Genomic DNA, 23935 nt, shown 5'->3' with positions numbered 1-23935 from the left:
GGCCGCCTGAGCGCCCCGTCCTCTCCCTCGCTAGCAGTCGACCGGTTCACTTTCCCCGCCCTGGAAGAGGATGTGATTTACGACGACGTGCCCTGCGAGACCCTGGATGCCCATCAGCCCGGTAGGCGGATCCGCGCGCCCGGGGCCTTGGGGGGGGCGGGGGCGGGGCCTGGGAGGGTCTGCTCGTCCGCCCCCCCCCCGCCCCTCCCTGCCCCTGCCCCTTACCCCTGCTCCTCCCCCCTGCCCCTCCCTCCCGCCCCCTGCGCCCTGCCCCTCCCTCCTGCTTTCACCAACCGTTGCTGCGCCCTGGGCGGGTCCAGAGCCGGTGGGGGGGGTGGGGGAATTGTGGCTGCAGAGGAGGGGGTGGGGCAAACCTGCCTGCGCTGGGCTGGGCGCACCCCCAGCCCCCATAGTCACCCAGCCCCAGAGCATCACCCAGCCCCAGGGGGGAGGCACGGCCCCTGACTGTCCCCAGGGACAGCGGCCTTTGCCTGAACACATCAGGCCAGCGACGCTGCAGGTTTTGCTTGCTGGAATCTGCGGGTATCCTGGCCCCATTGTCCAGGAAAGGAGACTAGAGGCAGAGCTGGGATCTGAGCCTGGTTATTCAGACTCCCAAGTGTGCCGCTCTGTCCCCTGCCCCAGGAGGATTCGGGTGGCATCCTGTGACCCATGATGCCTATTTGCTCCCACTGTTCAGCCAACCCCTTGAGGTCTGCAGGGCAGGGCTGATGGCTCCGGTGACAGTTGCATTGAGAAGTTAAGCCACCAGCTGCAGATCACACGGCCTGTTTTTGAGGAGCTTCTAGTCTGATAGGGGCGGCCGTCACCATCCTTGGGCTGTGCACAGTCCAGTGGGAGAGACGTGCAGACAACATCACAAGGCCCCAGGGCCCTCAGAGCCGCACGCCTGACTCCTGTTCCTGGAACAGGGACGGGTGGGCTGACGATAAGCACATCCCTTTAGCAAGCCCCAGAGGTTCCGGGAACATCCCTGCTTGTTGCTAGTTTGAATCCAGGCAGAGGAGGGGCAAGGGCACAGTGCCTTGGGGCAGTGGGGTCTGGTCGGAAGGTCCCAGATCTCAGAGATCTGAGTGGCTTGGATTTAGCTCCCTTAGGCTGTTTCTCCCCCACCCCCGCCCCCAGAATCAAGTCAAACAACTTATCGCTAGGCCCCAGGCTTCACTGGACACTGATATGTCATCCTGCAGTTGCTAAAGGAGGTGGCCAGGATGTCGGCTCTGAGCTTTCAAACCCAGGACGGTGACCCCCATCCCAGGGCCCTCGCCCTCAGGGCTGTGGGAGGGCTGGGAGCCTGAGGCTGCGGCTGGCCCTCAGTGGGTACACTGCACAAGCAAGACTGGTGCTATTTGTTTTAGACCTGCCAGGGCCCAGCACCGACCTTCACGAACTGCTGTGGGCTCAGCGGGTGCTCGGAGAGGAGGCCATCAGGCAGGGAGCAGGGCCCCCCATACAGCCCTGGCTTCAAATCCCAGCTCTGCCATTGGTTAGGGCCTAGGGCTTGGTTCCCCTGGGCCTTGGCTTCTTCATATAAAATCAGAATATCATCCTGACCTTATGGAATATCATTCTGATGCTTTGGGGGGTGTCATACCAGAGAACTTCAGCTTCAGTCAGTTACATCTGTACAATCGGGGCAGTAGTGGGGACCTCCATGGCTTGGGAGGATGCCGTGAGATAACTGGCACAGAGCACTGAGCCGGTGGCCACGGTGTACGCTTGGGGAAGGGGAGCCATTAGTGAAGCCTGAGGCCCCAGGAAGCAGAGGGTGGGAACCAGGACCCCTGTGAGGCCCCTGAAGGCTGAGGATTTGGCTCAGATTTGGAATCTGATGACTCTTTATTGGAGATAGTCTTTCATTCATTCATTCATTCATTCACTCATTCATTTAAGAGAAAGAGAGAGTTTACAGAAGCAAGGTGGGGAGGGACCAAGGGGGAGGGACAAGCAGACTTCACTCTGAGTGCAGAGCCTGACGTGGGGCTCGATCTCAGGACCCTGAAATCATAACCTGAGCCAAAACCAAGAGTCAGTTGCTTAAGCACCTGAGCCGCCCAGGCGCCCCTGGAGAGAGTATTTGTAAATGAGCCCAGGCAATGATCGGGCTGGGAGGCCTCAGCAGAAGGCGGTGTGGTGACTGGTTGGAGCCTGGCCTAGGAGTCTGCAGCCCCTTCTCCGTGCTGTCTGACCTTGGGCCAGCCACCTGTCTTCTCCAGGCCCCTGTGTTCTTGTTTTTCTAATGAGGTGATTACTTGCACCCTATCAACCTTTCGGGCTGCAGGAAAATCCAGCAGGAGATGCGGCACCTGCAGATGTAGGTGGGTGGGAGGCCGGGGTCATGGAAGTGTAGGGAGGTAGGTACTGGAGATGCTGCCTGGGTTCTTCCTCAGAAGGAGCCCCAGGAACTGGGCTCTGCTCCTCTGCTTATGGGTCAGACAGTCAGCCCAGGCTTGTAAAGGTCACAGCCTGGTCACCAGCTGTTCCAGTCCCTGGAGACATTAGTCACTATTATTTTTGGCTTAAAAATAACCTTATGCTCCCTCCTCATCCTGAGACCTAAGTCCCCAGCTAAGCCTCATCGTGTCTGTTTGTTCTTTGGTGCCAACCTCCCAGACCCCCCACTCCCTGGCGTTCATGTGGGGTGGACGTGGGGGCCCTGGGTCAGTGGGATGACAATTGGGCTCCCCCAGAGACCCCGTGATCAAGGACCAGCTGCTCTTTGCTGAGTGCCTGCCATGTGCTAGGCTCTTTGCTACAGCTTTTGGTTCATATTTTATTTACTCGACCTTATGGCTTGCTATTATCACCATCTTGCAGAGAGGTCTCCGATAACCAAAGCTCCCTGTTCTGAGCAGATTTTTTTTTAACCCTTCATGCTATATTTCTTGTGCATGGACAAAAGCATCTTCATCTTTGCGTACCTTTTGGGGTCTGGCCTCACTTTTGTGGGACCTGCAGTTTGGTTCTTCGGGTGACAGGCCAGGAGGTGGAGCCCAGGGGGGGTGAGAGTGAAGCCCGTCTCTGGGATGGAGCTGGGGCTACCTGGACAGCGGCTTTTCCACCTCTGCTTTGAAGCAGCCTCACTCCAGAGGTGACAGGGACCATGGGAGTGGCCTGGCCCTGGGGAGGACCTGTCCCTCCTGGCCAGTGGACCTTTAGCTCTTGTCCCTACTTCCCCTGTGGGGCTTAGGAAGACAAGGGGACACTCCAGGATGCTGGGTCAGGCACGCCCCCTGCTGGACCATCCGGGACCCACACGGGAAACTTAGATTTGGGGTGAGGGGTCCTTCATCATTTAATGCTCCTGACAATTTCCATTTCGCCCCTGAGGATGCTGGGGCCAGAGCTCAGGGCCCGAGGCAGGACTTGGTTTTAGGTCTTCTCTTTCCTGCTCAGCGGGTGCTCAGAGAGGAGGCCATCAGGCAGGGAGCAGGGGCCCCCATACAGCCCTGGCCATACATTCTCAGAGGCCAGGATGAGCACTCAGATCCCAGAAGAGCAAGACTGAGGAGTGGCGGGAGGGAATTAAGGAGGTTTTTGTGTGCCCGACTCATTTCTTGTGCCTTTCCGCATTTTCTCGTGTCCTCCTCACTTACCGGGTGGATGTTGTGTGGTCATCACCTCTGTTTAATGGACAAGGAAACAGAGACGGAGCTGCAGGGCCAAACCGCGACCACCCCCCACCTCCCATTTCCCACCCCCCACCCGCCTGCCTGGGGTAGAAATTGGGTCTGGTGGGCTTGTCACTGGAGCCTCGGCTCACGAGGTCTGTCCCTCGGCCCCGCAGGGGTGGAGAGGAACCTGCTCTATGAGGATGTGCACCGGGACGGAGGGCCCAGGGAGGCGGAGGACCTAGGCTGGAGCTCCAGTGAGTTTGAGAGCTACAGTGAGGACTCGGGGGAGGAGACCAAGCCAGAGGCAGAGCCTACCAAGCACCGAGTGTCCTTCCAGCCCAAGGTAAGGGGGTGGGCTTCTCTCACCCCAGCCAGGGCGCTGGGATGCCCTGGGGAGGCGGTAAGGAGGGTGGTGAGGGCAGGCGCAGACTCCTACCCAATTAGTGACCCCCAGGAATGTGCAGTGAGAGAGGACGCAGCCCAAGTTTCCTGAAAACGGGAAATGATCCCATCAGCATTGCTGTTTGACCTCGGAGAGCCCTACACCTGGAATGGGCGTGGCTACTACCTGGCACAGGTGCTCCCCCACCCGGTTCCCATGGCAGCCCTGGCAAGGGACCATGATGCTCATGGGCTCAGGTCTGGCTGCAGAATCACAGGCTCAACACAGGCTTCAGGCAGCCCAGCCAACCGATGAGAGTTGGCTCTTAGATCAAGTCAGCTTGGTCTCCCTGCCCCGCGGGGTGCATTCTGAGAAAGGTCCTCGACCCGTACAGTCCTCCGCCCTGGGCAAGTGAGCAAGGGGGCAGGAGCTGCTGTGGTTAAGACACAGTTGCCCAGAAGGCCTCTTTCCGAGGTCTTTTAAAATGCCATCCGTGCATTGGTTTCTGCCTGGAACGGGGTTCATTCTGCTGGTTTCATGGAGGAAGCCGAGAAGGCCAAGAGGAGGATGGATCGTCTGCTTCCTCCTGAGACAGGCTGCTCCTCCCATCTGTCCTGTAGAAGCCACCAGAAAGCAGATTCTGTTCAGGCTGAGAGTTGGGGTTTAATGAGAGCACTTCTTACAGGCAGGCCCTGCCCAACCAGAGGTGACGGGGTCCCGCTCAGCCTCCTTTTGAAAAGAAACAGGCAGGCAGACACCCAAAGGAGGTACTGGGTTAGAAGGCAGGGGCCCCAGGACTAGGCTGGGGTTATGGGCACCTCCTGTCCGTTTCTGAGTTTGGGGATCCCCCCTGGAGGAGGGATGCTGGCCAGAGCAGCCCTCACACCTGAATCTTCAAATCTTCAGGCAGACTTTCCTGAGCCCAGGGGGGCCTCCCAAGGCCTTGAGAAGCCTGGGAGTTGAGCACGTCTCTCTTGAACCAGTCTTGGGGCTGAGCCTCTGTGGCTGGGGCCCTGGAAAACAGCTTTGGTGTCTTGCTGGGATAAAGTTAAGCATCTACGATACCTACTGTGTGCCCAGTCATTTCTTAGGGTGTGGGCCGGGGTGCATGGGAACGGGAAGACCCAGCCCAGGCCAGGCAAACCGGCATGGCCTAGGAGGAGATACCACATATGAAGCAGTTTGTCGAAAACAAAGCCCAAACCGCCTTTCTGTAAACATGAGCCCAAGGATGTAGGGCCACAAGCCTGACACGGGTGGGATCTAACAGCCCTGGTCAGAGCCGGGCTTCTCTGGCTCAGAAGCTGGAGGGGCTGGGAAAGCTGGCCCCAGCTGGAGTCATGGCCTGGGCGGAAGCCCAGGAATGGCCCTGTTCCTTTCCTGTTCTGGGAAGGGGCAGCCTGCACTGCTTTAGGGGGAAAGGGCTCTGGTTATGAAGCCAGCATGGCACTGGGTCACCCCTCAAGGTAAGGGCAGGACCTGCGCCTCTTGGCTTGGTTGGGGATACTGGGCGCAGGAAGTGCTTGAGGCGGGGGCCATGCCTTATTCTCAGCCTCTTGGGTCCTCCTTAGTCCCTTCTCGGAGGCTTTCCCGGCCCCTGGCCTTCTTGCTGGGTCCCGGGAGGGAGCCATAGACGTCTCCCAGGGGGCAGGGGGCACGGAGATGCTGAATTTGGGCTCCCCAGTGCTGGTCCTCTGACTTGCACGGGCATCGGGATCACGAGGGTAGCCTTGTCTGCGGTGCTCTGCCCTCCTGAGCTGCTTGGGGCCCACCTGCTTCCGTGCCTCGCACTGCAGCGGCTGCGTGTTTGGGGACTACCTCTGCTTGGCTGTGCCTTGTGTGTGCTGTGGGGCCGTGGGCAGCAGAGATCTGGTGGTGTTTTACCCTGTCCTTGGGAGTCTGACGGGGGGCCTGGCCCCCCATCCAGCTGCAAGAGAGCTAGTGTAGTCCCTCCTTCAGGTGTCTTGGAGGCCAGGCCTCAGCAGGTGGATTTTTGCCAAAGAAGGTGCCTGAGGGGTCTACAGAGGGACCTCCTGGGACGCGCCTGACCTCCATGTAGGCAGGGGCCCGATCCTGTTATGTTAATAAATACCTGCTGGTTGCAGCCCATGGTCAGTGGGATTTTTTTTTTCCAGTTATGGAATGGACTGCATCGGACTTTTCCTTTTTCTGACTATGACCTCTTCGTAATTAAGGTTACTGTGATGCAGCTGGCCAGGGCGCTGGGCAGAAATGCCAGCTCTGACCCCAGCCTTGCTCACTCCCCTGCTTGGATCTGGCCAGTCTGCAGCTGACCTCTGACCCTGGTTCTTCTAATCCTGAGCGAGGCAGAGGGGCAGTGCAAAGCCAGGGACTTTATGATTTTATTGTATCAATTTACAGATGAAACAAGACTCAGTTTGAACCCCAGCCTCTCCAGTGTTGGGGAGCCTGAGTAACTCTCCGAAGGACCTCTGTCCTGCTGTTTCTTTGCATTAACAGTAGTGAGCATCTGCTTAGTGTGGCCAGTTTATAAAGCAGTTCATAGGACTTTCCTAATACCCTAGAGTGGTTGGTATTATTTGCATTAAAAGTCATTTTACTCCTCAGAGGTCAGAGAGGATAAATGATAAGGTTAGGGTCACGTAACCAGTAAGCAGTAGAGCTACGACTCCATGTCGCATCTGATTTGAAAGAAGACACATTGTCCTTATGTCCATGCATGCATGCATCTGTCCATCCACCCCCCATCCATCCACTCACCCATCTATCCATCCGTCCATTTGACCAACTATTCATTCATTCATTCATTCATTTATTAAGATTTTGTGTATTTATTCATGAGAGACACAGAGAGAGAGGCAGAGACACAGGCAGAGGGAGAAGCAGGCTCCATGCAGGGAGCCTGATGTGGGACTCGATCCCGGGTCTCCAGGATCACACCCTGGGCTGAAGGTGGCACTAAACCGCTGAGCCACCGGGGCTGCCCCAACTATCCACTTATTTAACAAATATTGAGCACTTATAATTTGTAAGGTAGTGTAATAATAGCTTCTATTTTTTTTGAGCACTTACTAAGTTCTGGACCCTACATGTATCGCCCATTTAACCTTCTCAGTAACTCTGTGAAGTAGTTATCATCCTGGCAACTTTGCCGGTGAGGAAGGTGTCCCTCAGAGAGGTAAAGACATTTTTTTCAGCTAGTGACTCGCGCGCGTGGGGCGATTTGAACGTAGGCCTGCCTGCCTCCAGAGTTCATGCTCTAGGGCCCTTTACTCGTCTGCTCTGGAAGTAGTACTGTCTTGGCTTTCTGTATGCTTTACCAAATATCACTATTGCTCACGCTGCTGAGGCATTTCAATGTCTATGTGTTTGTCTCTCCATCCATCCACCCACCCATCCATCCATCCGTCCATCCATCCATCCATCCATCTTCCCAGATAGTATGTAAATTAGCCAGCCACCCATCCTTCCATCCAGTTGTCCACCTGCACTCCCCTATCCCCCCCCGCCCCCATTTACTGGTTCCTTCCTCCAGTGGTGTGCCAGAGCCGGCTCTTCCCAGCTCCCAAGATCTAGGAACCAACTGTGTACTCTCTTTCCAACTCCACGTTCCGCGATGTCACACTGGTAGTTTGAAGTTTGCCACGGTAGGAGTGTTCACACCATGGAAATACTACAAAGCAGGGCTCTTCCTCCCGGGGAAGCCCGCGTCAAGTATTTACCAGCGCAGCCCCGCTTCCATCCGTCCGTCCACCAGTCCCAGTCATTCATCTGACTGTTCGTCTGCCCATCCGTTTACCCAGCTCTGCAGTCATCCGACCAACTTTATCCATTTGCTCACCTATCCATTTATCTGTCCGCCCATCCCTCTATTGTCCATCTGTCTGTCCAGCCATCCCTCTGTACACCCAGCCACCTTCCTATGCATTTGCCCACCATCCCCCTGCCACCCACCCATCTCATGACTCACCGAGGACCTCCTGTGTCACCAGCCCCACGCTGGCCCCTGGGATGGGGGGATGCCTGAGACACAGTCCTTGTCTCCAAGCACTCTTCTCTTTCCCTGAGTAGGGCCTGGCCAGTCCCTTCCCCCTGTCCTTCCAGCAGCCGGGACCCACCCCCCGCTGCCTACTACGTGTTGGGGTGGGACGCTGCTGGAGCCGATCCCCGGCAGGGAGCCCTCCCCACGCCCCACACCCCACCTCACCTGGTCTCCTTTCTCCTCTGTTGCCCTGTTTGTCTCCTGCCGTCCCGCCTGCTCCTCGCACCTGCTCTCCCTCTGCCTGGCTGCTTGGGGGCTCCAGCTTTCTCCAGACCTGACTAGGCTAAAGGAGAGATGCGCCAGGACTAAGAAAGACTTCTTGGCTTTAAGAGCTGGGGGGAGAGACATGCAGGCGCTGAAGCACAAGTACGATTGTAAGGTATTGTCTGTCCCCCCCCCTCCCCGTGTCCCGGCTGGGGCCCTGCAGGGGGGTTGCTGAGCCCCTGGCTGCATCGCACATCGGTGCTGGGGCCGGGGGTGCTGGGAGTCGGCACACGTGCCCCTGCTCCCCCACTTCTTGCCTCTCTCTCTGGGCCAAACCTTAGCTGCCTTCCGGAATTCCTGGGTGGGTCTGTGGACCCGAGGGCCTGCAGAATCACCAGGGTGCTCTGGAGCGTGCAGACTCCCGAGCTCCGTCCCCAGAGATGCTGGTTCCGGAGGTCTGGACTAAGGCCCAGGGATCTGCCAATTTGATAACCATGGCGGGGGGTTAGGGTCACGGTCTGAAAACATTGGAGCAGTGAGCGATGCTGGACGTTCCTGCCCCTCTGAGCCTTTCAGAGAGATCCAGGGTAAGAAAGTCTGTAGAGAAATCACAGCACCTTCTGCTCAGAGGCGCCTCAGACTTGTGGATAATGATGACCTCGACAGCAGGAACTTCCCTTAATCGAGCACCTACTGTGTACTATGGACTTTGGAGGCCTGCAGGCCTGGCTTTGAATCCCAGTCCCACCACTTCCTGTCTGTGTGATCCTGGGCAGGCCTCTTGACCTTTCTGAGCCTTGGTTTCCTGACCTGTGAAATGGGGGCTTCGACAGTACCAGCCCCCCAGCTGGGTAGAAGAATTCGGTGAGCTCAGACCTGTAAGGTGCTCAGTGCTACGCTTGGCACCACTGAAGAGCTCAGTGGCTGGTGGCCACTGTGGTCTGTGCACCTGACGGTTCTGTCCCAGGGTGTCCGGGAGGCAGCCGTCCTACTGCTGTCACTTGGCATCAGTGAGGCTGGTGAGTGAAGTACCTGGCTGGCGGTCGTGGCGCTGGGCAGCGGCAGAGCTGGGATTCAAACCCGGGTCCGTGCATGCCAAAGCCGAGTGGGCTCCATCCTGCACCACTGCCCGGTTTGTCAGAACCCACGCCCTCCCCAGAGGAGGGGCAGAGACACTTTCTAGTTTGCACGGCCTTTGTATGGACACACCACGGGGGCCCTGTGACCCGAGGTGGGCAGGCTTCACTTCTCAGAAGGCCAAGGCCCACAGAGGAGCAGGGAGCACGTGAAGCTCAGAGTCTCCCACCAGGGTTCTCGCCCTGGCCTCCGCCCCTGGAATCAGACCCCGGCCCAGCCTCTGCACTGTGAGGATAGGTGGAGGCTGCAGGCTGACTTGGGGGCCCCTTCTGGGGTGTTCAGTGGTTGCTCTTTCTTGCCCGGGGAAATGCCAAGGGAAGACCACTTTGGGAGTTTGTAGGATAGCTTTCTGACAGGAAAGGACTGGGGTCAGAGCAGAGGTTTCTAATCTGGAGGTTGTGGACCGCCCCCCGCCCCAGCTCCCCAGAGGAGGGCGAGCATCTTTGTGCAGTCTCTGGGGTTGTCATCTGTCCTTCTCCCTAGGTTATCACGGGTGGTTATGACCCCCCCAACCCCCACCCCAAGATGCGAAGAATCACAGCTGAAAAATTGTACCATTTAGATGCAGGGAGGCCCCGAGGACTTCCCCCTTGCCCCTGCTGTTTCCAGAATGTCAGCATTGTTCCTGAAAAGCCACCACCCTGTGCCCTAGGCCTAATACCCAGTGGGTTATTTTTGCAAGGGCCCAAGGGGTGCCAGGAGTGGGGCCCCGGGGCTTGTTTGCAGGCCGGTGATAGCAAGGGCAGTGACCGGAGCCCCCCAGAGGAGTGCACCCACCTTCCTCAGGGAGCCTCAGGAAGGAGAAGAGTGTTCCAGAGAGCTGCAGGGGCCATTCCGACGGCCATGTGGCCATTTAAATTTAAGTCAGTCACAATGAAATACAGTCAGGACTCTGGGTCCTCAGTTGTACCAGCTGCTCTTCAAGTGCCAGGGGTTCCTGTGGCTGGTGGACCCCAAGTGCACACAGACGGGAGGCATTTCCATCACTGTAGGAAGTTCCGACCCATGGCACTGACCCTGTGTCGGGGAAGACCCGGAGGTTGGGGCTGGGGGCTGTGGGGTGCAGGAACCACCTAGGGGTCAGCGGCTCTGTTTGCAAGCCCTGGCTCCCCCCGGTGCTCGGGGGACCGGCTTCCCCGCGCCGGGCCCGCCGACCTCCCAAGCCTCCCATGCTGCTTCGCTTGCCGCTTGGTGTCTGTGGGTCCCTCCCCACATAGGGGCAGCTGTTCCCCACCCAGTGGCCGCTTCAGCCTCCTCTCCGCCTTCCCAGGCCTTGGCTCAGTAAGAAACTTGGCTGTTTGGGGGGCAAGGGAGGGAGGGTTCCTCACTTGGGTTTGGCAGATGGGATAGGGGTGTGTACTCACTTCCCCTAAAGTAACCACTGACATTTGCACCGGTCATTTTACTGCTCAGCATGCTTCCCTGGACTCTGTCCTTAGTCCTACAGACCCTGGCACAGCTCGGTAGGGAAACTGAGGCTCAGTGACGTTAAGTGACTTGTCCCAAGAGGTGTAGCTGGGATCTGAACCCAGGCCTCGAGTCTTTCCCCGAAAGGGAGATAGTCGGGTGAAGGCCCCTTCTTGCTGATAAAGAGGTTCCTCCAGGGTGATCCCTGGGGGCACAGATGCCCCTTCTCACCTTGTCCCAGGGTGTCTGAGCCTGGCTGTCCCTCTTGGCTTCTGCTGCCACCTCCTGGGAAGTGAAAGGGCCCTGGGGTCTTGATGTGGGCAGCTCCGGCTGGGAGGCCTGGGTGGGGCTGGTGGCCCTTGGTGGCAGGTGTCCCGGGCCTCTCTCGGCTTCTCTGATGAGCCCCTCTGCCTTTGCTCAGATGACCCAGCTCATGAAGGCTGCCAAGAGCGGGACCAAGGATGGGCTGGAGAAGACGAGGATCGCCGTCATGCGCAAAGTATCCTTTCTGCACAGGAAAGACGTGCTCGGTGAGGCGCTGTGGGGCTGGCTGGCAGGAGGCTCGGGGCTCAGCTCTGTGACCCCAGGGACGGGTGGGCAAAGTCACTTGGGGTCTGAGATCCTCTGATGGTAGGAGTTGGGGACTGACCCCCCAAATATCACTGGCTGGTCCCAGCTCGTTTCCCATCCTCTGGCAGGTATGACCCACCTCTTTTTGGGGGCGGTGGGGCCCCTCCCTTCAGCGTCCCTGCCCCTGGTCTCTGTCCTGGCAATCTTGACCTCCTGCCTCTCATGCTGCTCGGCTCACCCGGCCTCCTCTTTGAAGGCTCCCGCTCTTCCCTTCCTTTATCCACTGTCCATCTGTCCACCAGCCAATATTTATTGAACACCCACTAAGGGCCGTACCCCGTGCTGGGTGCAGGGCCACCGAGATGAACGAAGCGGCATTTCCTCTGGGACTTCCTGGCGCAGTGGGGGGCAGGCCTATAAACAGGAAGTGACCACAGTGGCTGACGAGCAGCGGTGAGGAACCATGGCAGGAGCTTGGAGGAGCCCAGTGCACGTGAAGGGTCAGGGAAGGGCTGAGAGCAGGAGGACGAGGAGACGCAGGTCAGCCAGGTGGCAGGGAGGGGGGCAGGGACCGGGTGCCCCGGGCAGAGGAGCAAGCCTGTGCAAAGGCCCGGGAGCGGGGCAGTAGGAGACATTCGAGAAATGATCTTCGCATATGTCAACATTTATCGAGGATTCGCCGTGTGCTGGGCGCTCTCGTGATCTTCCAGCTCCTTGCTTCATCCTTGTAAACACCAGACCGTGCATAGGACTGTCCTGTTCCCATTGGGAGATGAGCCAGTAGGCACAGGGAGGTGGCAGAGGCTCCAGGTGGCTGGAGTGAGGGGTGGGGGCGAGAGATTGGCTCCAGGCCAGCCCAGATATTCAAGCCAGGGAGAACTTTGAGACTCGGTGCCCTCCGTTTTCTCATCTGTACAATGGGGCTACTGTGGCACCTCTCTCCGCAGCCGTGGTGCGAAGGCCCGAGGTAGCGCGTGGAAAGACCCTGGCGTGGCTCCTGGCTGCTGTGTGGCAGATGTCATCCTCCGTAGGCGGTCACTCAGTGGAGGTGTTTGGTGCTAGGACAGCCCCTCGCGGTGTGGGTTCAGATCCCGGCTCCAGGGCCCCCTGGCTACGTGACCTTGCTTAGTCCTTTCCCTCTCAGAGCGGCTGGTTCTTCATCTGTGAAATGGGTTTAACCCCACCCTTGCAGGCACTTGATGCAGCACTAAACCTCTGGGGGAGCCCTGGCCCCCGACGAGGGAGGGGACAGGCCGAGGAGCCCGAGGAGACTTGGTGGAGCGGCCCGGAGGCAGGACAGGGTGGCCAGGCTGGTTGGCTGGGAGCTGTTCCTGGTCACCGTCCCCACCCCCAGACGGGCCGGGCTGCCGGCAGGCTCTCCCTAAGCCCTCCCCACCCCGCCCGCCAGCCCGGAGCCTTGCCTAAAGTGACCCTCCCACCAGAGGCGTTATTAATAGCCACGGCAGGGCTCGGATCACTGGCCAAGAATGTTACCCAGTGGCGCATGGGCGAAGAGGAAGCCGCGGGGCCGGCGGCTGGGGTGGGTGCGGAGTGATGCCCGGGGTACCATGTGGGCCGGGCAGGAGGGCCTTCACCACCCCCACCCCCACACTGTCGTCCGCTGTCCCTCCTCCTCCTCCTCTTCTGTCTCCTGCTCAGGTAAGGGCCTGCCTGGGTGTCCCTGCCCCCTGGGCCCTTGCTCAAGGGTCGCCGTCACTTCTTTCTTCCTGGCTCCCCCGCAGCACCCTGCTGGCCGCCACCACTGGGTTTCAGAGCACGAGCAGCTAGGGTCCCGTCTCCCTGCGCCTGCGTCTCTCTTGTGGGGACAGAGCCCTGCACTCTCCCTGGCCTCCGTCTTTCCGTCGGCCCCAGGCTCTGTCTCCTGCCCTCCGTCCCAGAGCTGCCCCCAGTCTTGTCTGCATTGTCTAGTTGAACTTTTTCCCTTTGGGTCGATCTACTTTTTTTTTTTTTTTTGGTTAAAAACACACAGCCAAACACCCCGTTCTCTTGGGGCTTTCTTCCCCCTTTGGGCATCCAGAAGAACACTATTTTTAGTGCATAGTGATGGAGACACGGACGGCCTGGCTTTTGCTGGGCCAGAAGCAGGCGGGTCTGAGCAGGGACAGTGACTTTGGCAGAGTCCTTCCTGAGAGCTGGTGCGCCAAGGCATGCTGCTTTGTGCTCCCTTGCTCTCCCCCCTTTATTTTTTTACTTTATTTTTTAGAAGATTTTATTTATTTATTCATGAGAGACACAGAGGGAGGCAGAGACACAGGCAGAGGGAGAAGGAGGCTCCCTGCAGGGAGCCCGATTCAGGACTCGATCCCAGGACTCTGGGATCATGAGCTGAGCAGAAGGCAGATGCTCAACCGCTGAGCCCCCCAGGTGCCCCTTCCCTTTATTTATGGTCGGAGGAGCACAGCAGTGAGTGACCCTCTGTGGCCCCAGGACCCTGGCCCAGGGTGGTTCCCAGCTCCTGGGGTCTGAGCAGGGTATGTTATCCTTGCTTTTGTATGTGTCACCGGCCTGTCTGACTTTCCAGGTGACTCGGAGGAGGAGGACATGGGGCTCCTGGAGGTCAGCGTCACGGACATCAAGCCCCCGGCCCCGGAGCTGGGCCCCATGCCAGACGGCCTGAGCCCTCAGCAGGTCTGTGGGCAGAGCCGGGGGTGAGGGTCTTTAGGGGAAGGGGTGGTTGGGGTCCCGCGAGTCCGGGCCTTGAAGGGGGAAGTGCCAAGCGGGGCCTCCACCAGCGTCTTCTCTCCTCACCAGCTGCACAGACTTCCAGATTAGACCCTGCAGGTCCCAAGCTCTTGTCCCCGGGGATGGTGGGCCTAGCATTTGGAGTGCTTGCTTCCCACCCCAGGGTGACCAGAGAACTCCCAGCTTAGCGTTTCACACGAAGGTGTCGTTTGCAGGAAGGGGCTGCAGTGACAGAAGGAGCGCTGAGCTAACCCAGCTGGGGAGACTCGGGAGGGGCCGGCCCGCCCTCCGTCCACGAGCTTCTCCCGGGCGCTGGGGCCTGTGGGCGAGGCATGGGGACCCGGTGGCTGGGCTCTGGGCCCACGCAGAGGCATGTCGTCAGGTCGGCTGTGCCAGCCATGAAACGGGGTGGGGAAGCCCCTGACTTGCCGCAGCTGCGGGGACGCTGAGCAAGTGGTGGCCGGGCAGCAAGCGCCAAAAGGGGTTTGCCCCTCCTGTGGTTGGCAGAAAATCCTGATGTTTGGCCTTTTTTGGACAACCAGGGGGATGAGATGTGGCCACACCTCGTGGTCCCTCTGCCTGGCCACCCCTCCCCCGGCACTGAGGTGTGACCCCTGCCCCTGCACCGCGAGCCCCTCGGAGCTGTTGGAGCCGGCGTGAGCTCCTCTTCCTGGCCTTGCCAGGTCTCTCTCCTCAGGAGCCTCTTGGTCTCCTGATCGGGCAATAGACACTGTAGGCCGGTGGCTCCCAGAGGGGAGTGTCCCCGCCGGGGTGTTCGCTGTGTCTGGTGAGGCTTGTGGCTGTCACAACTGGAGGCGGTCCTGGAGGCCTGTGGGCCGGGCCCAGGGAGCTGCTTCTGTCCTTCAGTGCACAGGACAGTCCCCACAACAGGGAGTCGCCCGGCCCGAGTGTCCACGTGCTGGGGTCAGGAACTCTGCTCTGGGAGTAGCTTGGGCACCTGGGGACCGTTGACGGAGCACCCGCTGGTGGGGGTGGCGGGAAGGCTGGTGGCCTGGCCCGTCCCAGAGCCACCGGGCTGTGTGGGCCGTGGGCAAGCCTGGGGGACAGTGGGGATTGCTGGGAAGGGCGTGCCGGGGGCAGGATGGAGGCGTCCGGGAGGAGCAGGGGGACATAGTGGTGGGGACCTGGACCGATGTTCAGGGCGGCTGTCGGGGCACGGTGGGGTCGGTCACCCTCCCAGCCACGGACCAAGTGGACAGGCTCCTGCCTCAGACACCTCTCCACGGCGCCTTTTGTGAGCTCTGTCCTGGCTTTGGGGGACAGCGGAATCCCCTGGGATGCTCTAAAAACCCCGATCCCCAGGCAGTGCCCCAGATGGACTCAATCAGGTTGTCTGGGGTGGCGGCTGGGTGACAGGAGTTTTAAAGATGCCCACATCCCCCCCACCGCCCCTGCCCCCTCGGCGCTGCCCACCTGTGCTGGTCAGGTGTGCTAGGCGGGCTGCACCTGAGGGCATGTGGGTTTGGGCAGAGGAGAGAAGGGGCCAGCGGGAGGGAGCGGGGAGGGGCGGGGTGTGTGGCTTGCAGCGGAGCCCCCTCGGTGGGTGGGAGGGCGCCCAGCCTGCCTGGGGCAGAGGGGTTGGTGGAGGGGGCATCTACTCGCAGTGGGAGCTGAGATCTCTGTTCTACCTCAGAAAGGATTTTCTCCTCGAGTTGTCCAAGGGTGGGGGTGCCGCCTGGCCCCGTGGTTCCCTGTCCCTGGATGTACGTGAGCAGAGGCCTGGTGGGGCACTCGAGCCCCGGCACCCCACAGCCCCCTCTGCGGCCGCCCGGGCTCTGGAGGGAAATGGGCGCCTGTGGGTCCCAGGGGTCCCAGGGGCCGGCTCTGGGAGGGACGGGTCCCTTCTGTCGCTGTCAGCTCGCCTTCCCGCCACACCCGGGCTCTGCACGCATCGGGTGCGGGCACTGACCGTGCTTTCTGGCCCGAGCAGGTGGTCCGGAGGCACATCCTCGGCTCCATCGTGCAGAGCGAAGGCAGCTACGTGGAGTCTCTGAAGCGGGTGCTCCAGGTACCAGTCCAGGGGCCTCTGGGGGACAGCGGGGACGACCCCAGAGGGACACTTTATTAGGGGTGCTGGGGACTGCGAGTGGTTTTAAAGGGAAGGGGCCACAGGCCAGCACTTTTGTGAGGACAGCAGGAGTTCCCGATGGGGGACATTTCGGAAGCAAAGCTGGGGGGCTGCCAAGTGAGGTGCACCCTGTAGAGTGGAGCGTGCCCCTCCGTTGTCCTCCCCTCTCCGGGAGCCCCGGGGCAGGTCGTGTCTCCCATCCTCCTGCGGCCCCACCCCAGGCCTCGAGGCTGGAGCGGATGCCGCCCCCCCCCCCCCGGCTGCAGGATGCCCAGGCGTTGCCACGTCCATGCGTGCGTGACCCGGCTAACCGTGCCCACCTGGGCTGCGGTCTGCACTCCTGACATGCTGAATCGTCTGGGATGCCGCGGCTCAGGGAGAGGCCCCCGCGGAAGACCATTGTCGGGGTGCCGGGGTGTGCGACACCCTCCTCTCCCCCTCCTGAGTTCGGGTCCACAGCAGGGGAACCCAGGGGTCAGGCAGGGAGAGACGGAAATGTCGCTGTGTTCCTGCTAGTGGCTCTGGCCCGGGGGCCGAGGGAGCGCGCTGTGACCTCGCCGCCACCTCTCCGGTCTGCAGGCTGGCTCGGTCGGAGGCAGAGCTGGACGCGGCCAGCAGGGCCTCGGGGCTGCCTCCACGGGGCTCCTTGCGGGCGTCTTCCTCCCAACCCCGCTCAGCACCCACGTCACGGGGTGGGTTGTGGGCGGGCAAAGGCTGGGCCGGGAGTGGTACGTTCACGGAGATCCTTCCAGAAGGACAGGTGACCAGTGAGGGATAAGTGCCCCCCACAAAGGTCTGCCGTGGCCTGCCGAGTTCTGATGGGCCTTTCCAGGGTGCCATAGGGCAGGGGTGGGAGGGGCTATGGCCTGCCTTTGGGGCGCTCACCCCGCTGGTCCCGCAGGATTACCGCAACCCCCTGATGGAGATGGAGCCCAAGGTGCTGAGCGCCCGCAAGTGCCAGGTGGTCTTCTTCCGCGTGAAGGAGATCCTGCACTGCCACTCCATGTTCCAGATAGCCCTGTCGTCCCGCGTGGCTGAGTGGGACTCCACCGAGAAGATTGGGGACCTCTTCGTAGCTTCAGTAGGTATCCCCACACTCTCCCTCCCCACTGCGCCCCCACAGGGTGAAAACCACAGCTCTGACCTGGGTGTCCTTTGGGCCGCTTCCTGCCGCCTCTTGGTCACCTGTCCAAGCCAGCGAGGTCGGGGGTAGCGGGGCCTGAGTGCCTGGCCGCAGCTGGGTGGGCATCACACCTCTAGTCGGTCCTTGGAGATGTCCCCGGGTGTGGTGCTGGTGAAGCCAGCTGGCTGTCCTGGCCCTGCCGCGGGGTGGGGGGCAGCACCGCACCCCTAGGAGGCCAGACACCGGGCAGCCCCCGCCGGTCTGCAGCCTCCCTGCTGAGCACTCGCACGGTGGCCACCATTTGAGCTGCTCGCCCAGACCGAGGCCTTGGCCCCCAGAGGATGCTGCAGGGCATCGGGCAAGCGCACTGGATTGTGCTCCAGGAGGCCCGGCCGGGTCCCAGCTCACTTTTGTGACCTCGGGCAGCTCCAGGGCTCTCTCTGGGCTCAGGTCCCCATCCGAAGGGGACTCTTGGGTTTTCCAAACTGATGTCTGTGAGCCCCAGAGAGATTCAGGGAGTGTGGGGGGTTATGTGAGTGGAACTCCACTTTGATCTGTTTTGGGTAGTTGGGTTCCCCTAAAAGAAAAAAATAATAGTTTGGAAAATCTCAGCACTTGGCAGATCTGGGGCCCTGGTCAGTGTGCCCAGGGCCTGGGGGTGGAGGGCCAGGGCGCTTTATTTCCTGGGGGTGGTGAGGAAGGGCGTGTGGGACGGGGGTCATGCCTGCCCCCGCCCCTTCTCCGTCCACCGTCCAGGGCTGCTCTGCTGCAGGAGGAGGGGGGTCCCCTGTCCCCTGGCTCCACCTCTTCCTCCCTGGGACCACGGGCGTCTCCCGCCTCTTGGAGCCGGTTTCCTCCCCTCAGTGGGGTGATGGGTTTCTTCACCTCCGGGCCGGCTGTGACCCTCTGGGGAGCCAGTAACCCCCTCCCCTCGCGTCGAAGTGACCCTCCCTCCCTGCCCCCGCATCCATTTCAGTTCTCCAAGTCCATGGTGCTAGATGTGTACAGCGACTACGTGAACAACTTCACCAACGCCATGTCCATCATCAAGAAGGCCTGTCTCACCAAGCCCGCCTTCCTCGAGTTCCTCAAGGTGGGCCAGCGGGGGTCCGGGGCCCCTCTCGGTGGCTTTTTCAGAGGACAGAGGGCACTGTGGCCCGGCCTTGGGTGTCACATCATTGCTTTGGCCTGGAAGCCTCCTCTCTTTTGTTTGGGACATCCCCCGTCCCATGGGAAAAGGATCCCTCTTACCCCCCAACCCCCAGGACGAGGGTAATAATGAGTCAGAGGGTCTGTGAGCAGCTTGGGAAGCTGGAGCTGTGCCAGGTGGAAGGGGGGGCTGGTGACCTCTTGGATGGGTGAGGTGACAGCAGGTGGGCCTGGCGGTGTTGGGGCTGTGTCCCTCTGTCAGCCTGGGTCTGGGTGGGTCTTCGGGTATGGCTCAGGTGGTCACCGGGCTGATCCCTCTTCCTCATCTGTGAAAGGGCGAGGGAAATCCCTCAGGGGGGTATCTTGGGGACTCTGTGGGAGAATGGAGGTAAAAGGACCAAGGTGGGGATCCCTGGGTGGCGTAGCGGTTTAGCGCCTGCCTTTGGCCCAGGGCGCGATCCTGGAGACCCAGGATCGAATCCCACGTCGGGCTCCTGGTGCATGGAGCCTGCTTCTCCCTCTGCCTGTGTCTCTGCTTCTCTCTCTCTCACTGTGTGCCTATCATAAGTAAATAAAAATTACAAAAAATAAAAAAAAAAGAAAAAAAAAGAAAAAAAAGGACCAAGGTGTCAGGTAGCCATCAGGTGAGTTAGACTCAGACCTTGCTGTGCTCAAGAAGCGTGCTGCCTAGGGAGGGTGTGGGTGGGCGAGGTGCAGGGGGAGCCAGAACCTCAGCCGAGGGACCCACTGCCCCAGGCCAAGAAGGTCAGGGGGCTTTTCAGTGGAGTGTCCTCTAACATGGGTCCTGGTGGGGGTGGGGGGGAGTGGAGGGGAGGGGACCATGGGGTTGTAACAGGTAGAGACAAAAAAGGGCGTTCCACGTCCAAGGGTCGGGGACAAAGGTTAGAGGCAGGAGGGTGGGGATGGGCAAGTCTGGTTGATCCTGGGAGCCCCGGGTGCCTATCAGGGAGTCCCAGGGGAGAAGGCCCAGACGCAGCTGAGTCAGTTTGGATGGTCCTGGGTTCTGAGGCCCCAGGGCTAGGCCCTTGTGTTTCAGGTGGTGGGAGCCACTGAGGAGTGTGGGGCCTGGGCAGTTGGAAGTGGAGGCTGGGAGGGAAGCTGAGGCAGCAGCCTGGGTGGCAGGGCATGAGGGCTGGAATCAAGGTGACAGGTGTGTGGCTGGGGCACTGGCCTGGGCTCCTTCCAGAGCTCCGGGTTCTTGGATAAACTGCTCAATCTCCCAGTTATGCTTTTGTCCAGAGGCCTTAGCATGACTGCTCCAGTCTCCCCAGGCCTAGGGGCTGTACAGGGGACCCTGGTGGTGGCAGAGAGCCCTGGCTGGGGAACCAGGGACGCTCGGGGGCTCTTCTCTCAGGCCTGAGGCTCAGCAGGGTCCTGGGTCCCGGGGAGAGCCCAGGACGGGCGGCGTCTGCCCTCTGGGCTGCTCAGCGCCCCTGCAGACCGGGAGGGGGGGGTCCGTGAATGATCCTGCCTCCTCTCCAACAGCGGCGGCAGGTGTGCAGCCCGGACCGCGTCACGCTCTACGGGCTCATGGTGAAGCCCATCCAGAGGTTCCCACAGTTCATCCTCCTGCTTCAGGTACCACTCGGGATTCCAGCAGCCGTGGACCTGCAGGGTGTGGGCTGGGCTGGCGCAGGCCTCCTGGGCTGGGGGCTTCGCATCCGTCATCCACAGCCGTCCATCTGCCGTGGACCGTGCGCAGGACCCACAGTCCCCTCTCCCTCTGCTCCTGGGGTGGAACGGGTCATGTTGGCTCCCCGGCGTGGACGGCTGGGTGACTGGTGATGGCAGGAGCCCAGCTTACAGGACGGGAGCCAGGGCCCGTGGACACCCAGGCCCTCGGGGGTCCTGGCATTGGGGAGATGCTCAGTAAGTGAGCTGACTTTGACCCGCTTCAGGCTTCTAGAGGGAGCGTTAGTCCCGTCCCAGGTCCCCAAGAGCTTGGGACACCTCCCCCGATTGCCGAGGGCCCTCAGTGGGGGTGAGGCCCCCCTCCAAGCTGGGCAGGGGCCCTGCCAGGCCGAGGACCCCCGCCGGACTTTCCTCTCTGTCCTCAGAGCTGCCGGCTGCAGGAGGGGGCTCTCACCTCAGCACACTGCTGATCAGTGAATTAGAGCTGGATCCGCATATTTATTTTATTTTTTCGTTCATTAGCTGTTTCTTGCGGCCTTGCTCTCTGCCAGGTACCATGTGTCCTGGCCCTTCAGCCCGGGTCTCTGCGGGAGGTGGGAGGGGAGGCCTTGATTCCCAGGCCAGGGGAGGGCCTGCTGGGGTGGGGTTCTCAGCCCTGGCTGTCTCGGGTCCCGGCAGGACATGCTGAAGAACACGCCCAGGGGCCACCCCGACAGGCTCTCCCTGCAGCTCGCCCTCACCGAGCTGGAGACGCTGGCCGAGAAGCTCAATGAGCAGAAGCGGCTGGCCGACCAGGTGGCCGAGATCCAGCAGCTGACCAAGAGCGTCAGCGACCGCAGCAGCCTCAACAAGGTGAGTGCGGGGGGGTGGGGGCCCACCTGCCAGCCTTCACCTGCCCTGGCAGCCTGTGGCACCTGTCGCTCCGCCTCCTCCCGCAGCTGCCCACCTGGCGGTGCTCTCCGAGGGCGGGGACTCCTGGACTCTCAGGCCGCACACCTTGCCTTGACGGTTAGAGTCCCCACTGCGCCCCGGCGGTCATTACGATTCATGGTATTTTCGGATAAAAGCCGATTTTGTCCATCGGTGTCATTGCCAGGAAAGGCACCAGAAGTGACAGTCTAGCACTGTGCTTACACACGTAGGCTCTGGGCTCAGGATCTGGGTTTGAATCTGGATTTTGCCAGTGGTGCTCACTGTGTGGCCTCGGGAATCACCCAACCTCTCTGAACCTCACTTGTTCCCTCGGAAACGAGGAGAGCTCAGCGGTGCCCACCCCAGGGCTGCTGCGAGGCCAACGGGGGAGTCCTTGAGATAAGGGGACTGTCGTCGTCACTAGAAGAAAGAGGAAAACTTTCATGCTGTGCTTTGTCTGGGGTTGCAACTCAGAACATTTTAGTACAAAAAAAAAAAAAATCTTGCAAAACTTTCAAACGAGTCCGTAGAGAACCTTGTTTTCAAAACACAAGCCCTGTGCCCAAAAACATCGTCACCTCGAGCCACCTGTTGGTCCCCATGATGTGAGGTGCTTGAAGCCGTACCCAGACCTGGAAGGCCGGCTTGTTTTCACCTGCCGGAGGGCGGAGGTTGGTGGGGATGGCTCAGGATGAGGCACGGAGGCAGGGACAGTGGCTGTTCTCTGGGGGCAGAGACATTGTACGGGGTCATCAGTGGGAGGTGTCCACATCTTTTGGGGGAAAACCGGGGGCCTCCTGGTTCTATGGGCCTCAAAAACAGAAGTAAGGCCAGTGACTAAGGCCAGTGAGATTTCAGCCACGTGGGCTGGAACTTTCTAAGAGTACAGGAAGCTCTGCCCAGAGGACAACAACCCTTCCAGGTGAACTGCACTTCACAGTGTATAGTACTAATGTGTTCCGGGATCTTTGATCTTCAGCACATGCCTGCCAAGTTGGATGGGTTCGCCTGCAGGGTCCCTTGCAGTTCTAAGCTTCAGGGGTCCTACAGCTTATTTGTTTTGTTTTAAGGTTTTATTTCTTAGAGAGAGTGAGTGTGTATGTGTGCATGAGTGGGGGGCAGAGGGAGAGAGGGAAGCAGACACCCTGCGGAGCAGGGAGCCTGATGGATGTGGGACTCGATCCCAGGACCCCAAGATCATGACCTGGGCCGGAGGCAGATGCCTAACCGACTGAGCCACCCAGGTGCCCCCAAGAGTCCTACATCTTAAGACTGTCCCTCCTCAGGCCAAATTCAGGCTCTACAGGTGCCTTTTAGCCCACACAGTATTTCTAAGAAGCTGCAATCAATTGCCATCCCTTAAAACTGGAAAGCTGTCCCATAAGATCCAGACCGGTAGGTCTTCTTAAAGGGTTGGAAGAGCTGGCACGCTGGTCCACCTTCCCGCAGGCCACTGGTCCCCTGGGTAGCAGCTGCCCATTTCCCCTTGGTCCCAGTCCCTCCTCGCCTCCAGGCAGACTTCCTAACCAGCCCCACACCAGCCCTCTGTTGCATAATGTCTCTAGAAAAACAACCTTTGGGCCAGTCTGGCACCTGCACGGATACCCCATGGTCTCTGCACTGGGGAAGTGTCTCCTGTCCCGTCCTGTGGCCCCCTTCTCTGTAGCCGAGAGGGTTTCTCTTGCTTCAGCTCGCACACCTGTGCCGCGGCCAGGGGAAGAGCTGGCTCGGCAGGAGGAAATCCTTCTCCGCGGCCCCTGCTCTGGGCAGATCCACTGTTCTCGTCTGCTCTGTCCCCCACGGGGACCTGGGCAGTAAGGAGCCGTAGTCACTGGCTGGAGGTCAGGAAGCCCTGTTTGATGTTGGGCAAGGAACCAAAAGCTCTGAGCCTCAGTTTCTCCACCTGTCAGGTCGGTGTGCGGGGGGGCATTTCCTAGACATGTGGGATGTGATGGTGGCAGCGAGGTGGCTGCACGCTGCACCCACTCCTGGCCACCCCCGTCCCTTGGGCAATCTCGGCCTCTTCTGAGACGAGTCCGGTGATTTTCCTCTTGCAGTCCATCACCCAGGGGAAAGCGGAATTGAAACTGGGTGCGCCCCAAACGGAACCCTGCCGGCTGTTTCAAAATGTGCCTGCTCAGGACCCTCCAGGGAGGTGTTTGTGCAATATCCGTTTTTTTTTTTTTCCCCCCTTTTATCTGCCTATGGGGCAGGGACATGGTTGCCAGAAGCCCGGGGGACTTTCCTTCCAAGTTTTAGGTCATGGCACACTTGGCAATCTTCGACGGGGCCTGCTGTCCAGGGTTCCAGTCTTGTTTTCATGAGCTGGCGTCTGCTTGTTGGTGGAGGCGGTGGCGTGGGGCAGCCCGGCTTTAGCAGTCACGAGAGGCCTCCTGAGGGACCCTGAGTCATTTTTGTGTTGGGAGCAGTGGAGCCTCCCGACCCCTATCACACCCAGCTGGGTGCCCAGTGCTGGGACAGCGCATGCGGCCTGGCTGCATCGTGCGCCGCCGCTTGGCAAGCCACTCTGCCTCTGGAACCTTGGCTTCCTCCCCTGGGAATGGGGGTGGCCTCGGGGGCTGCAGAGCTGGTTAAATGGGAAGTGGGGTACCTAGTGCCAAGTGCAGTGCCCGGCATGCCGTGGGCATTGGTGCCATTCAGGTTTCTGTATCAATCTGGGGAACATGGTTCTAGAAGAATGACAGGGCAGTGTCTCGGGGGAAGGGGAGGAGGCTTGGGGTGAGAAGGGAGGGGAGGATGCCTCTTGTCATTGGAGTCGTGGGTTTTGGGAATGACTCTTGCTGAAAATTCTCTTCTTTGTTTTTTTTTTTTTTTTTTTAAATCGCTGTCAGTAAAAAGCTGTTTTCCCGGGAGGTCCCTGGGTGTGATGGTGGTCCCGGTGCTGGCAGGGGGTTCTTGGTGTCCAGCCTGAGATCGGCAAACGCTT

At 60.1% G+C, this 23935-nt stretch overlaps 1 protein-coding gene and 1 long non-coding RNA gene across 19 annotated transcripts in view; one reads left to right on the top strand and one right to left on the bottom strand.

The window, feature by feature from the left end:
* ARHGEF10L (Rho guanine nucleotide exchange factor 10 like) overlaps nucleotides 1-23935 on the top strand; it is a 159019-nt gene that overhangs the window by 74240 nt on the left and 60844 nt on the right. For 12 of the 17 annotated variants that reach the window (XM_072828126.1, XM_072828120.1, XM_072828125.1 and 9 more), the window contains 10 exons: nucleotides 35-121; nucleotides 3809-3978; nucleotides 8304-8420; nucleotides 11211-11319; nucleotides 13902-14008; nucleotides 16014-16091; nucleotides 17053-17232; nucleotides 18251-18367; nucleotides 19930-20022; nucleotides 20755-20928. In XM_072828126.1, coding sequence (XP_072684227.1) covers nucleotides 35-121; nucleotides 3809-3978; nucleotides 8304-8420; nucleotides 11211-11319; nucleotides 13902-14008; nucleotides 16014-16091; nucleotides 17053-17232; nucleotides 18251-18367; nucleotides 19930-20022; nucleotides 20755-20928 — 1232 coding nt within the window. Of the gene's footprint in view, nucleotides 1-34; nucleotides 122-3808; nucleotides 3979-8303; nucleotides 8421-11210; nucleotides 11320-12821; nucleotides 13019-13901; nucleotides 14009-16013; nucleotides 16092-17052; nucleotides 17233-18250; nucleotides 18368-19929; nucleotides 20023-20754; nucleotides 20929-23935 lie in introns of those variants that run through there. The other 5 variants (XM_072828132.1, XM_072828131.1, XM_072828135.1 and 2 more) reach the window with 3 other exon arrangements.
* Nucleotides 1842-12715, bottom strand: LOC140634355 (uncharacterized). 2 transcript variants are annotated; one of them, XR_012031865.1, is made up of 3 exons: nucleotides 11021-12713; nucleotides 8207-10399; nucleotides 1842-4631 (listed from the first exon to the last, which is right to left on the bottom strand). It is a non-coding gene; the product is annotated as an uncharacterized lncRNA (long non-coding RNA). The 2 variants fall into 2 exon arrangements; XR_012031864.1 differs by having other exon boundaries at nucleotides 8207-12715.

This window comes from Canis lupus, chromosome 5 (assembly GCF_048164855.1).
Source record: "Canis lupus baileyi chromosome 5, mCanLup2.hap1, whole genome shotgun sequence".
NCBI lineage: Eukaryota > Metazoa > Chordata > Mammalia > Carnivora > Canidae > Canis > Canis lupus.
The sequence above is the reverse complement of the archived record's forward strand: the minus strand, read 5'-3'. Positions and strand labels throughout refer to the sequence as shown.